Below are 15,797 nucleotides of genomic sequence, written 5' to 3' on the forward strand. Positions count from 1 at the left end.
AAAATAGGCTTGCCATTTTCTTTTTCAAAATGCCTCGGTCTGGTTTTTCACTGGCCTCACAAAAGAGCTGGAAATATTCTCTCTTTCAATTGTCTCAAAAAGTTTGTATGTAAGGACAAACGTTGTGTGAGTTCTTTTATATGAGGTTTCTAGAGTCATCAAACTCATAGAGACAGAAAGTGGAATGGTGGTTGCCAGGGGTTGGAAGGAGGAGGAATGATGGTTAGTATTTAATAGGTGGAGGAATGATGGTCAGTATTTAATAGGTGAAAATAAAAAATTTGCAGAGATGAATAGTAGTGATAGCTATAAAAAAAAATGAATGCATTCTTTGCCACAGAACTATAGATTTAAAACTAGATAAATTAGTAAATTTTATGTATACTTTATCACAATAAAAAATGTGTGTAATGTTTAAGATAATAATTTCCTTGAAACTTCTTAGAGCTTGCCAGTAAAGTCATCTGGGTCTGCTTCTGTCTTTATCAGAAGGTTGTAAACTACTGTTTCAGTTTTATTATCATGTCCAGAAATTTCAGGTTTTTAAATTTTTCTTGAGTCAGTTTTGAAAAATTACATTTTATAGAAATGTATTCATTGCATCTGTTTCCAAAACTCTTGGCATATAATTGCTGACATTATCTTCAAATCTGTTTTTATCTGTAGTTATGCTTCCTTTGTCATTCATACTTGTTTTCGCCCTCTTTTTGTCCCTACCAATACTTTGAGAGATTGTCTATTAGTTTTTTCAAAGCACCAATGTTTGTTTTTATTGTTCTGTATTTTATCTTTGTTTTGTAGTTGATTGATTTCTGTTTGTAATTATGTCTTTAATTTTAAGTTCTTTGAGTTTAGTGTTATTGTCCTAACTAAAAAGTTTATTCATAGTAAATAATTTTCACCCCTTTTCCTTCTCTTATGTAAATATTTAAGGCTATAAAATTCTTCCCCAAGTAAGACTGTTGCTGCATCCCTTACTTTTTTTGGTAGTATTTTTATTTTCATGTAGTTCTGATTGTTTTTATATGTTTATTATGATTTTTTCTTTAACTCAGTAATTCCTTAGCAGTGTTGTGACAGAAACAAGGAGCAAACAGCAAGGAAAGTCACCTGGGATCTAGATGAACAAGCCCTACAACTAGGGAGAAAAATAAGAAATCACCTTGCAACGGGAGGAGGTAGGATGGGGTGAGGATGCGAGGCTGCCTGGTCCCAAGCAGATGAGCGGGACAGAGGTTACAGCAGTGGCAGCTGCAGATGCCTCTTAAAGGGGCTTTGTCTGCAAGCAGACTTTCGCAGTGATGGACCTACTCATTCTGAACACCAGCACCGGTTTGGCTGTGTAGGAGGTACCAGGGACTTACAAAGGTACACTGAGTTGTCAGAGGGCCAGAGGTTAGAGTCTCCCGCAGACAGAAGTGCCAGCGGTATCCATTGTTCCTCTGTTGAGCCCTCCCCGCTCCCAGTGTGCTGACACAGCGCTACCATAGCTGAGACATCATCAAACTGGATAACAGAGGTTGCTCCGCCCAGAGGATTTCCTAAAACCCCACATCCCCAAACTCATAGCCCCACCTAAGCCACATCTAAGTGTATCATTGATGAGTCAGTTGCTCCTTGCTGAGCAGAACCACAACTCCCACTAGTGGCAGCTGACCTTGGTTTCTGACATGGCTTCTTGAAGCAACTATAAGCACAGCATCTGTGGATTGCTTGCTGAATCTTAACAGATGGCACCGGAGGGGCACAGGCTGGGGGTAAACTTGGCCTGCAGCTGAACCCCTCTCAGAACTATGCCACTGGACACCTACCAAACAAAGCCACACTAATAAGACCGGAAGACTTAAGAGCTTTGCTTAGTCCATAGAAACAGACACAGAAAGGCAGCCAAAATGAGAAGACAAAGAAGCAGAAACCATATGAGAGAACAGAACAGAGATCCAGGAATAATGGAGTCAAGCAATCTCATAGATGCAGAGTTCAAAACACTGGTTATAAAGATGCTCAATGAACTTATGGGAAGTATAGATGAATTCAATGAGAACTTTAGCAAAGAGATAAAACAAAAACATAAAAATGGAAATGGAACTTATAAAAGGGAACCAGTCAGAAATGAAGAACACATTATCTGAGATAAGAAGTATATTAAATGGAATAAATAAAATGAATAAAGAAGAGGATCAAATGACCTATATAGAGGATGGAGAAGCCAAGGACATTCAATCAGAATGGCAAGGAAAAAAAAGCCAAGAGTATAATAATAATTTAAGGAGCCTCTGGGACACTGTTAAATATAAAAATAGCCTTGTCATAGGGATACCTGAATGAAAACAAGACGTTAAAGAGCTATTTGAAAAAATAATGATGGAAAACTTTCCTAACGTGGTGAAGGAAACAGACATACAACCCCAGTAAGCTCAGAGTCCCAAGAAATAGGAAACCAAAGAGGCCCACACCATGACACATCATAATTAAAATGCTAAAGATTAAATACAAAGAGAGAATCTTAAAAGTAGCAAGAGAAAATCGGTTTGTTATCCACAAGAGAGCACCCATAGACTGGCAGTTGATTTCTCAAAAGAAACCATGCAGGACAGAAGGGCTTGGCACAAAATATTCGATGTGATGAAAACCAAGGATCTACAACCAAGAATACTTTATCCTGACAAGCTTTCATTTAGAGTGGAAGGACAGATAGTTTCCCAGACAAAAATAAGCTAAAGGAATTTATCAACACCAAGCCAGTATTACAGGAATTGTTGGAGAGACTTCTTTAAGAAGGAAAAACATGTATCAAAAACAGGAATAAAAAATGGTAATAACTACATTCCTATCAGTAAGTACCTCCAATGGAAAAAAAAATTAAGTGCTCCAATCAAAAGATAGAGTGGCTGAATGGATAAGAAAACAAGACCTCTACATATGCTGTCCACAAGAGACTTACTTCAGATTAAAAGATACACACAGACTAAAAGGAAGGGGATGAAGAAAGATATTGCCTTGATAGACCTAGAGGGTATTGCATTGAATGAAATGGGAAAGAGAGAAAAAGACAAATATCGCATGATTTCACGTACATGTGGAATCTAAAGAATATACAAACAACAACAAAAGCAGTAATAAACTCATAGATACAAAGAATATTTTGAGAGCTACTAGACAGGACAGGGGTTGGGGGGTGGGAAAAAAGGCAAAAGGATTAAGAGGTATAAATGGGTAGTTGAATAGACATGGAGATGTAGAATGTAGCATGGAGAAGATGGTTAATAATGTAATAAATATGCAAGGGGGAAGAGGGGTATCAGCTTTAGTGGAGTGACCACTCTGCAAGTTATGTGGATCTCTGATTACTAGGTTGTACAACTGAAACTGGTAATATTATTGTATGCCAACTATAACTGAAAAAAGTCATTGAAATGTACAATGTAAATATGAGCAACTAATTGTCTATTTCAATAAAGCCGGGAAAAAATTTTAAAAAAAACTTCACTAACTTATATAATCACCTTTACTTTTTATATCCCTTGCAACCATTCCTGTATTTCTTTCTCCTCTAAAGTATTTGATTCAAAACGATTTTCAGTGTAGGTCTTTTAATCTTATACCCACTGTTGCTATGAAAACTGATATTAATTTGATCCTTGTTTATCTGTATGTAATACAGGATTTGTCTCTAGAAGTTTTTGGAATATTCTCTTGTATTTGATATATTTAGATTTCACTATAATATGTCTAGCTGTAAGCTGTTATTTCTAATCTTTGGCACTTTCAAACTGAGAAATATTTTTCTTTAATTCTATGAAATATATCCATATTATTTTTCTTTAATTCTGTGAAATATATCCATATTATTTTTTCTCTTTTCTATATTTTTATGTTTTGTAATTTCTAGGTATGCTATTGCCCAGTTGATAGCACTTAAACTACAACTCTTTGTATTCTTTCACTTTCTTTTATTAAAAAGATATTATAAAAAAGGATGTTATGAAAACTTAAACATCTATAAAATTGGTGACAGTATAATGAATCATTATAACATCATCCAGCTCTAACAATTATCAATATATTGGCAAACATTTTTTCAGCTATTCGCCTTGCTGTTTACTTTTCCCTCACAGCTTTATTGAGGTATAATTTACAAACCATAAAATTTATGAATTGTAAATGTACCTCAGTGACTTTTAGCAAATTTATAGTTGTGCAAACATCAGCACAACCAGTTTTAGAACACTTCCATCAACCTAATAAGTTCCCTCATATCTGTTTGCAGTCAATCCTCATTCTCCTGGAAGCCATTAATCTGCGTTATTTTCTCCATAGATTTGACTTTTCTGGACATTTCATATAAATAGAATCATAAAATATATGGCTTTTTATGTCTGGCTTCTTTCATTAGGCATATTTTTTATGGTTCATCCATCCGTGTTGTAGTGTGTATCTGTACTTTATTCCTTTTTATTGTTGATTATTGTATATGGAATACCATATATAATTTGTTATCTATTCGCCAGTTGGTGGATGTCTTGATCATTTCCACTTTTTGAGTATTATGACTAATGCACCTATGAACATTTGTGTGCAAGTCTTTGTGTGAACACAATTTTCATTTTTCTTTGGTAAATATCTAGGAGTTAAATTACTGGGTGGTTTAGTAAATTTATGTTTAACTTTTAAAGAAATTGCTAAAATTTTCTTCAGAGTGCTCATACCATTTTACATTCCTACAGGCAGTGTATGAAGCCTTCATTTTCTCTACATCTTTGCCAACGCTTCTATATTTTGTTTATTGCTATTCTAGTGGGTTTGAAGTGGTGAAGTCATTTCGTTAGTGACTAATGATGCATATTTTCATGTGGTTATTGACTATTTATAAATCTTCTTATCTGTTTTTAAATAGAATTATTTGCCTTTTTAATGTTGAGTGTATTCTTTATATAATTGAGATTCAAGTCTGTTATCAAATATCTGATTTGTAAATATTTTGTTCCAGTCTGCAGCTTGTCTTTACATTTTCATGTTTTTTAAAGTCTAAAATTTTAACTTTGATGAAATTCAATTTATCAGTTTTTTTCTTGAATGCATTGTGCATCATGCATTTGGTGTCATATCTAAGAATTTTTTCTCTAAATTCACAAAAATTTTCTCCTAAGTTTTCTTTTAAAATTTTATAGTTTAAGTTTTACATTTAGATATGTAATCCATTTTGAGTTAGTTTTTGCTCTTGTTTTTGTTTATGTATGGATATCCAATTGTCTAAGCATGATCTGTTGAAAAGACATCCTTTCCCCACTGAACTGCCCCAAAACAATAGAACATAAATGTAAGAGCTATTTCTGGACCCTATTATATTCCTTCGATTGCCTATGTGTATGCCAATACCACACTGCACTTAATACTATAACTGTATAGTAAGTTTCAAAATCTAGAAGAATAAGTCTTCCAACTTTGCTCTTTAAAATTAATTTTATTATTCTGGATCATTTCCACATAAATTTTAGAATCAGGATGTCCATTTCTACAAAATAGCCTGCTTTAATATAAAATACAAATTAAAAAGACCGTTTACTAGGCCCACAAACCTGCTGCAACCAGAGCAGCTGCTCTTCGATCTGTTATATATAGACTTGCATGTAAGGCTTTATTTGAGTAAGGATACTGCTGGTTTAAAAAAAAAAAAAAAAAAAAAACGCTGAAAGAAGCCAGACCCCTCCCAAAAAAATTTCAATGCTACTAACTATAAAATACTACCTCGAAGATGTCAAACTATTTAAAAATAATAATATAGTGATATTAAAAACTACATTATTTAGGGAAAAAAATCAGTGAGATAGTATTAGAAACATATTTGGCTAAGAAACTGATTAAACCATGTGAATAAATACTAAGATTAAAAGAACAGCCTTCTTAGACTTTAATTTGTGTTTATAGGTTCATCTGGAGAGAATCTGTCTTAAATTTTTTTATTCTGCTAATCAATGAACATAGAATGTCTCTCCATAAATTTAGATCTTTAATTTAGCACAGCAATATTTTTCTAAATTTCAATACACATAACTATCTTACATTTTTGATAAATTTATTCCTAAATATTTTTTTATTCTAATACTATCATTAATGGAATTATAGTCTTCATTTCATTTTCAGGTTATTCATTACTAATTGTATTTTTTATTTGATCTCATATCCTGCAACCTTGTTGAACTTATAGAAACACAATTGTATTTTTTATTTGATCTCATATCCTCCAACCTTGTTGAACTTATCTATTAATTCTAGTAATGTGTTTGCAGAATCTTTACGATCTTCCATACGAAATCATGTCATCTACAAATATAAAAGATATTATTTCTTTCTTTCCAATGACATGCCTTATTTTCCATTTTCTTCCACCCTCCTTCTCTCCCTTCTTTTTCTTTCCCCTTTCCTATTGCATTGGCTAAACTCTCCTGTATAGCGTTGAACAGAAGTGAAAGTGAAAACCCTCACCTCCTTCTTGCACTTAGGGGGAAAGCATTTGGTCCTTTTTGTCTTTATGTATGATATTAGTTGTAGGAGTTTTGTAGATGCCCCCTTATTCGAGTAAAGAAGCTCCCTCTATTCCTAGTTTGATATTTTTATTATGAAGGGATGTTAGATTTTGTCAAGTGCTTTTTCTGCATCTACTAAGGTGATGTAGTTATTGTCTTTTATTCTACTGATATGATGTATTACATTAATTTATTTTTGAATGCTAAATCAACACTGCATCCATAGGATAAATTCCACTTGGTTATAGTGTACAATCCTTTAGTATTACCGAGCTTGGTTTTCTAATATTCGATTAAGGATTTTTCCATCTACACTCATGATGAGTATTAGTCTCTAGTTTCCTTTTCTTGCAGAGTTGTTAGCTTTGATATCAGTATAATACTGGTCTAATAAAATGAGTGGAGAAGTATTTCCTCCTCAGTTTTCTGAAACAGTCTATGAAGAATTGATATTTCTTTTTCAAATATTTGATATACTTAATCAGTGAAGCCATCTATACTTGGGCTTTTCTCTGAGGGAAGATTTTTAATTACTAATTCAATACTTTTAACTTATTCTAGATCTACCTAGAATTTATATTTTTTGAGTAAATTTTAGTAATTTGTGTCTTCCTAGGAATCTGTCATATAAATTGTCAATCTAGCTGGCATACAGCTGTTCAAGGTATTACCTTACCATCATTTAAATTTGTTATGTTGGTAGTGATGACCCCTCTTTCATTCCTGATTTTGGTAATTTGTGTCCTATCTTTTTCTTTTTTTTTAAATTTTACTTTATTAGTTTCAGTATACACTACATTGATTAGACATTTAAACAGTTTATGAAGTGATAGATTTTAAAATACTTTCACAGTTATTTTATACTATGGTAAGTAACACTGAGTTTTAGGACTCTGAGTTTCCTGGCTTGCTTTAGAAAAATTATATTAATGTCATTCAACATTTGTGTTTTATCTTTCTTCCAAAGAGTTCAAATTGCATTGTAGCAATTATAGAAATCAGAATATGAGATTAGAACTGGAAGGAACCTTAACAATAATCTAATTCGACTTTCTCATTTTATAAATGTGTTCACTTAAATATTAATTTTCATATAATTCAGTCTCAAGAAGGCAGTTCAATGGGTTTAACTTGAGATGTAGAAAGGTTCGTATAAAATATATAGTCAGATAAATCTAGTACTATTTAGTTTAAGAAATACTGAGATCCCTGGTTTTCCAGGTTTAGATTAAGTAATGTACTTTTAGCCAGGAACTGAAATTACCAATAGGTGTTTTCTTAGGGATAATCTTCACTCATTAACCTGATTACCTCTTACTCTTTCTAAATCGTTCCTTAGTTGTTTATATATGCTGGTTGTGAAGACTGACTAGGAAGAGATCATTGTATATACTCACTTTAGTCTCAACTTATCTTCACCTAAAAGTGGACAGGTCTGAAACAAGATCACGTCCTTTCTTCATGATCATTAGACTCTTCCACATTCAACTTACCAAGTCTTTGTCTAAAGCCCCAGGGACAGACTTGCTTCTTATATTTACAGTATCCTCTGAGTCTTCTGTAAATGACCCACTCAAATCTAACTCAGATTGAGTCCGGTCTAGAAGAAAGAAGAGAAAAGGAAAGATATGAATCAGCTTATTCTGTTAGAGGCTTTAATTTTTTATTAAATTGCAAACGTTTAATCTTTATTCCATTCTTTATAGGCATGGGGCATAAATAGTGTCATGAAAGCAACAGTCAAGAGTCAGTAACTTCATGCCGTTTATGCTATCACACTTGTTATTTTTTTATAGTATTTTGAAATTTCCTTGGATTGAGTTACCAAACTAACATGTTTACTTCTCCTTTGATCACAGGAGATTAAATGCCCTACCATAAAACGCTAATTGTAAGCTCTTTAAATCATCTGTTTTGCTTGTAGACATTGAAAAACTCTCCTAGAATGGCCCTCAAGCTTAGAAAAAATAAGACAATAGCCATTTTTAAAAATTTAGATAATTCATACAAAAAGGTATGGCTAAAGGTAAATTGGGAGGAAGCTCTATTTCTTTAGGCACCGGAGCATCTTTGATCAGAAGAACATCTTGCTTTTGAAAATATAAGTTAAAGGACAATGCACTACTCAGTAATGCTGTGAATAGCTTACCAAGACACAGACAATTTATTTCCACTGAACAGTTCTATGTCAAAGTCCTGCTGAGAGAGATATAGTTGCTTATAAACAAAAAAGATTTAAGAGAGCAATCAAGTACTAAAGTTTGAAACTGTAAATGAAATAATGCAGAAGTACTTAACATAGTGTCTGACACAGAGGACTCAATAAACAGGGGCTGTTCAGAAGGAGGAGTAGAAATATACTCTAGGAGGTTCGCTTCTAGACTAGTTTAAAATCTTGCATTTCACAGGTGAGCCGATTTTCTAGTCCTGAACAAAATGCAACAGTAACCATACACATTTATAAAACCTTTGGGAGCCACCTGGCTAGGAGAGATTCCCCAACTCAGCACACAGAATCCAGCATTAGGCTTTATGCAAATATCATCATTAGGTAACAAGTAACTTTTTTATGTTGAGGATGTTGTCATGATTTTAATTCTACACATGGGACATAAACTTCATCATTATGACAAATATGTCCAAAGAGTGCCTTTATGCATAGTATTACATAATGAAATTGCAACATAAATAATACTTGTTTCACAGGGTTGCTGTGGTGATGAAGTGAAATGACATATTTGAATGTCCCATACAAATGGAAAGGGTTATTATTAAAACCTTAATGCTGCTTGAAAATAATTCTTTACTTAAACCATGAAATAATTAATCTGTCTAGATATAGGGCATTTCTGACCACCATATCAATTGAACTACCATTTCCTTGAACTCTGGGCAAGAGTCCTTATCTTTTGTATCAAATGAGACAATTATATTTCTTACACTCTTATACTGACATTTGGTATAGCTCTGAAACCTGGCAATGATGCCTGGCAAGGGTATACACTTAATAAATGGATTTTGCATGAATGTAAGAACACATCACCTCCTTCAAGCAATTCTTATGGAGTGGGCCTACCACCATGGATCAAACATGAACGAATTTTTTAAGGCATGAAACATCCATTTAACGCTACACAAAAGTATAGCTCCATCTGATTTAGATATTTTGTACAACAGAGTAGTCATGTTGTAAATACCTACCTGAGGAGAAGGAGGCCCCAGACACTGCTATGGAAGGTGTAACAGAAGTTTTTCTGCGATGATTCTTTATAAGGTCCTCTGAGGTTCTTTCAAAGGCAATCAAATCCATGGAATTTTTAAAACCGTGTTCCTTCTCACAAAGTGAAAATAAAATAAAAGAAAAAGCATTATACTGGCACTAATTTCCTTTAAAATTCTTCCATAGAAATATACTTCTGTATAACCACGTTTATGTGTATACTCTTTAGGAGGAGCTAGTTGATATTTGGAGGACCCGCATCTGGAGTCCATATAATTCTAAAACTATCAATAATCACTTTCTAAAATCTATAGCAAGAGGCTTATTAATTATCACAAAAGGCATTCGAAATAATTTTTCATTCACAAATTTAGTGAGTGTTCTAATATATGGTTAGCAAGAAGAATGATACAGGTACCTCCAATCTTACATGAACTATGTACAAGAATCTGGCAAGCTTCATACCCTCAGAATAGTACTGAGGCTTAGAACTCTGTTTTTCCCCACTCTCAACACCCTCTCTCCTCCACCACCCTTTATCTCCTCCACCCCTATTTAACAGAAGACCATGCCACTTTTTCCATTCAGCAGACTGGATGATCAGAGCACGGTTGGTTACATCATTATTGGAATGAAACTTTCATGCAAGTGGCTTATCAAAGTTAATAAAAGGATAAGGAATGGGGACTTTCCCAGTTTATAGAAATAGGTTACTTTTGGGGGTGCCTGCTTGCTAATAAATGTGCATGTGGCAGAATTCAGTCAGAGACTTGCTTTCATTGTAACATACAATAAAGGAAAACTCTGTCCCAAAATTGTCTAAGCCCGTAAGAGCTTGGCAATTGCATCACTCCAAGTTTGCTTGAGCATTACAAAACTAATTTGAAACTTTTGAGAACTGGAATAAGGTTAAATGTCCATGTAAATGATACCACAGTGTGATAATGACCAAACTAAAAAGAGAAGTTTCAATTCCCCCTTCTATAAACAATCAAAAAATGCCTTTTAAAGTCCTACAGGAAGGAATTCCCTCCTTGTTGCCCTATATGAAGCCCATACCTTAGACACTGAGGGAAACAGATGATCTCACTCTAGAGAGATGTGGTTCTCACTGGCTTAGCATACATACTAATTAATGCAGCTTCAATATAGACTGTTTTTGGTCTTTGATTATTCTCTAACACATACTCTCTATAGCAGGAAGAATGTAGCTTCTAACTAACTGCCGTAGACTACTAAGGTTTATCAAAAGGCTATGACAGAGGTCAAACAGATAAATAAGTTTAGGTCAGTTTTCAACACTTCTTTAAAACATTATTCACACATGGAGTCCTCCGATGAAGCAAGACCAACTTCCTTAGTGGCAATTATGTTGATAGCAAATTTTCCAATTGGTTCCCTGGGACTATCAGTAATATTGAGCTCTAATAGGCCAATTAATATTGCACAAGCATTAACACGCAACACATACCCTGGAGATTCAGGATGTGAAACCTAAAATTAACAAGGTACATCATAGCAGAGGACAAGTTAGAGACTTTCATGTTCTAAGAGTTTCCATTTTAAAAACTTACTTCTCATATGCTAAAGCAGAAAAGAACACTAAAACAAAGAGAAATGGGAGAAATTAAGAAGCTATCACCTTGATCATCATCTCACGCTATATACTTCTTCCCTTCATCATGGAAGAGCAAATGTGCTTCTTAAAGTACTGTGCTCTTATGTTTATTCAACAGAAAACATTTCCCTTTGTCTCTTTTTGTCTTAGAAAAGACTAGCTAGACTAGCAAGAGCGAGAAAAACACAGGCAACTGCTTATATATGTACATATACTGAACTGCATTGCAGGGGATTTCTATTGGGGAAATCAGTGTTTTGTTTAATAAAGAAATATTCATGTAGACGCTGTTAGTTCTGAGGGTATTAGTACATGACAAGCATGACTTTTTTCTCTCGAAAAATTGTACTTAGGAAGATAATGCTTATTTTGAGAACGAACTAGACCAACTTACTGGTTATTGGACAAATGGTCTGCCGCTACCCATTGGTATGGCTGTACCAACTGTTAAAAAATTTTAAAAACTTCTGCATCAGTTTGTAAACAGGACTACTCTCAGTCCACGCTCAACCCCCTTCCCTGTGCTCCCCACCTCTACAACCCTAGTTTCCCCATAACCCAGGTTAATGCATGACATGGAAGGGCCCCCAAGATACTGCCCTAGCCTTGTGCCAGTATTTGTTCTTATTGCTCAGTTGCTAAATATTTTGAATATTATTCCTTGCCAAAGAAGTGAGCATTATCATCAACTACCTATTCGTTTTTCTGGCTATTGAACAGCACTGCTTGCTGAGCTTAATATAAATATTTATAAAATTTTAAGTATGCCTTTTTTCTTATCAGCAAATATAATTTAGTGTTTAAATATATCTATTATATTAATTATTATTATTATTATTATTATTATTCGATTTGTCTGAATGCCTTTTGGCTCTTCCTTAAAACAAAATCTGTAGAATCTGAATGCTTACAACCTTCACTTCTATTTCCCTGTTCCAAAGTCAAGTCTCTTGCCTGCAGTAATGCTATGGCTTCATGGCTTCTACTCTCGTACCCCTACCGCTTCTTCTTAACACAGTCCCCAGGTCCTGCATAAACAGAAGGCAAATCATGTTGCTCCTCTGCTCAAATCCTCCAACTACCCCCATCTTATCCAGAGTAAATGACTAAGTGCAAACAGTGATCTACAAGGCCCCATCTGGCCTTATCACCTCTCTGAACTCATTTCCTATTATTACTCTTTCCTTCGTTCACTCACAACAGCCACATTGGCTCTCTTGCTCTTCCTTGAACATACCAGGTATGCCCCCAACTTGCGGTCTTTGCACTAGCTGTTCTTCCAGGGTCATTAAAGATACTTTGCACAATGGCTGAGCAAGGGCATTGACTACTGCAGATGGAGGCTAGCCATAAATAATTGAACAGCCTTCCTGTAATGTACTTGCTGAATATCAGTGTTGTCTCCGCCTGGAGGAACAATTTGCCCCAGACTCCCTCATGGCTAATTCTTTCACTTCCTTCAAGTCTTTGTTTGACCAGGGTCTGGCTTATAGTAGACCCTCATTAAATAGTGGCTGACTCAAAAAAATTGAAGTATGTATATAAAGACTTTTTAAATACAGATGTCAGCTATATATATTATTTCATGCTTTATCAAAAAAAAATCTGGTATATGCTCATACAAAAGAAAAGCTTCCATATTATATATGTTATATATTATATATTTACACATATGCAATTTCAGTTTTCATTATGTGTTGACCCCTTATTTCAACAGATATATAGAAAAGAAAACTACAAAAAGAGTTCAAGATTCTACTTTTCCTGATTTAAATCAGTTTGGAAAAAATTTTTAGTGCAGGCAACATCTTGAGAAGTAACATGGAAGATCAAAATCAAAGACTTCTTAAACTTATTTGTATTTTGTTCAAATCATATAGCCATTTAAACCCTCATTATACAAATGCCACTTTTAACCTGTTCTTTCCCTTTCCTTTTCATTTCAGGGAATCCTGCCAGGAGCTAAGGATGCAACAGGTTCGGTCCTGATAAAGAAGCTTCTATCATTAAGCAATGTAAACAACATGTGCTGAGACACAGAGAGTTGAAACCCAGTCATGCCACAGTGGTGAGGTTGAGTCCCGGAAGCCGGTTGTCCTTTCGCATCTGTGTACTTACTCTATTACTGACTGAGGTCACACTGCGTGTGCTTGAGGCTGGTGACTTCTGAGCGACTGGGGTCATACCATTGGTCTGGCTGCTCTTTGGGATACCAGGACCAGCTTCCTGGTCATTAAGATCTGATGAACCAGTGCTTCCCCTAAATGAGAAAGAATATTCCAAATTAACATGGAAGCAGAGCAGCGACAAAAGATATAGTCAAGGAAAAGCTTACGAGAAAATGATGACAAGGTGTAAATCACAAGATGTACAACCAGAGTCACACTGGAACTGGTCATCAACTAACATGACACCATCCTCCTCAAAGACCTTCATGACTCACTAGGTTCAGCCCCATTAGTCTGACTCCAGGATCTTCATCATTGAACTTCACCCTACCTTTCCAACTATATTTCACACAGCTCACCAGCACTCTCCCAGCCAGTCCAGGATCCTTACTATCCTCTCAACTCACCATGCTCACAGTCATGCATCTATCTCTAAGGTTTTTGCTCACATTCTCCCCACCTGATATGCCACTCTCAATTCATGCAAATCTTCCCCGTCCTTCAAGGTTCAGATGAAGTCCAGCCTCCCCCATCAGACCCTCTTGTCAATCACAGGCCTTGTCAACCTTTACTCTACCCAATTCCTATTCACTTACAGTCTTTACCAAAATATGTAGCACTTGAGTACACAATGTCTTGTGTGGCTCCCTAACTTATCCACATATGTAGGCCTGGGTGCCTCTAACAACTGTAAGCTCCTTGGAGACAGAGTTCATGATATATTTACCATAATATCTCCAGCATCTTCATGATGTCTTGGTGCAAAGGAGGCACTCAGTACATATTTAATCAAAGACTGGACATTATATTTTATTTCTATGTTGTTTTAGTGACTGACTCATGGTGCACATTTAATAATTGTGGTATGAAAATAATGACATTTGGCAAATGAGATTGACTCACGTTCATGTTTGCTAAAACTGATTCGGTTCCATTCAATAACGATTAATGAAAAAACAGGTCTTGCCCTTGAGGCGATCACACATTTTTTCATGGAACGTAGCTTCATAAGTAAATATAAGCTTGACAAATTAGTGTTGAAGAGTTTGTTCTTATATTCTTTACCCTCCGTTAACAAAGAATATGCTTAGTGGTAAAACAATTTTATGAATTTCACTCTTTCAATTACTATTTTAATAAGTTATAAGTGTACCTATAATAATAAATATCTTACTGTTAAAGCACGGCAGTGATAGCGATTAGAGCTTACAGTTGAACCAATCAGAGGAGAGACTTAATGTAATAAAGGAAAGGTGCTTTTAAAAAGAATGTCTGACTGTGCATGTGTCATTACTAGAAGATAAATCTGTCAGAAGAATTGGCAGTGACCACTGGAGTTATCAACTACAGCTTATAGGTTTTTCAAAGCTGTGCACCAGAAGAGTCGCCAAAATCAAATATGCCCTGATTGATACTACCAGCTGCAATCACCCTCAATAATTATGCAAACAGCAGCTTCATTTACTGAGTATTTTCTAAATGTTAGACACTTTCCGTTCACCAATACCCCTGTAAAAAAAAAAAAAAGGTATTAACATTCCTACTCTAAAGTTGAAGAAACTGAGTCTTTGAGAGGTTAAACAATTATTCTGTACATGCATGCATGTGTATGTATACATACATGCATGCACGCGCACACACACCACCACCACCACCATGACCACGACAACCACTACACTGTCACACATATAGTACATGACAAAGTGAGGATGAAAACAAAAAATTATCTGAGTGTGCGTATTATTGCTTACTCATCATTTCATCAAGATCAACTTGTTACAACCGGGCAGGTTCTACATTGATAGAGGGAGCTATCAAGAAGATGATCAAAGGAAGAGAGCTGGGGGTTAGTTTCTTGGGATTTGATTAAGAGAACTATGAAAAATCTCTGGTGGCATTCCTTTGATACTACATAGAAACAGTCTCTGGCTTCTTCTTTCTAGAATGGCACTCTGAATAAATTATAGTACTCTGTGGACTCTGCTTAGGAGAAGTCTATGACTATGTCTTTTTGATTCTGACAATAAGATAATAAATTTTGTGACTAAATAGATTAAATAAATTCTAAGTTCCCTGGTGATTTTCCTGAGCCCTCCTACCTCAGATGTTACATTTCTTCACTTGACAACAGTTAACCATATTCATACCTTTCCAAGTGATTCTGCTCATTTCAGTAGTCCCATTTAGAAGAGCTTATAGATCTACCCAGTAATGCTGTGCTGTGACCATAGGTTCTCTACTCTCAGAATATTACCTCAAAAATC

The 15,797-nt window shown here is 35.0% G+C and overlaps 1 protein-coding gene across 7 annotated transcripts in view; it reads right to left on the reverse strand.

Moving 5' to 3' along the window:
* SYTL5 (synaptotagmin like 5) overlaps positions 1–15,797 on the reverse strand; it is a 216,001-nt gene that overhangs the window by 27,093 nt on the left and 173,111 nt on the right. For 5 of the 7 annotated variants that reach the window (XM_025051343.1, XM_025051339.1, XM_025051341.1 and 2 more), the window contains 3 exons: positions 13,484–13,625; positions 9,729–9,861; positions 8,021–8,127 (listed from right to left, as the gene is read on the reverse strand). In XM_025051343.1, the coding sequence (XP_024907111.1) occupies positions 8,021–8,127; positions 9,729–9,861; positions 13,484–13,625 (382 nt within the window). The remainder of the gene's footprint in view (positions 1–8,020; positions 8,128–9,728; positions 9,862–13,483; positions 13,626–15,797) is intronic. The other 2 variants (XM_025051342.1, XM_025051337.1) reach the window with 1 other exon arrangement.

The sequence above is a fragment of the Pteropus alecto genome, unplaced genomic scaffold, assembly GCF_000325575.1.
Source record: "Pteropus alecto unplaced genomic scaffold, ASM32557v1 scaffold28, whole genome shotgun sequence".
Lineage (NCBI taxonomy): Eukaryota > Metazoa > Chordata > Mammalia > Chiroptera > Pteropodidae > Pteropus > Pteropus alecto.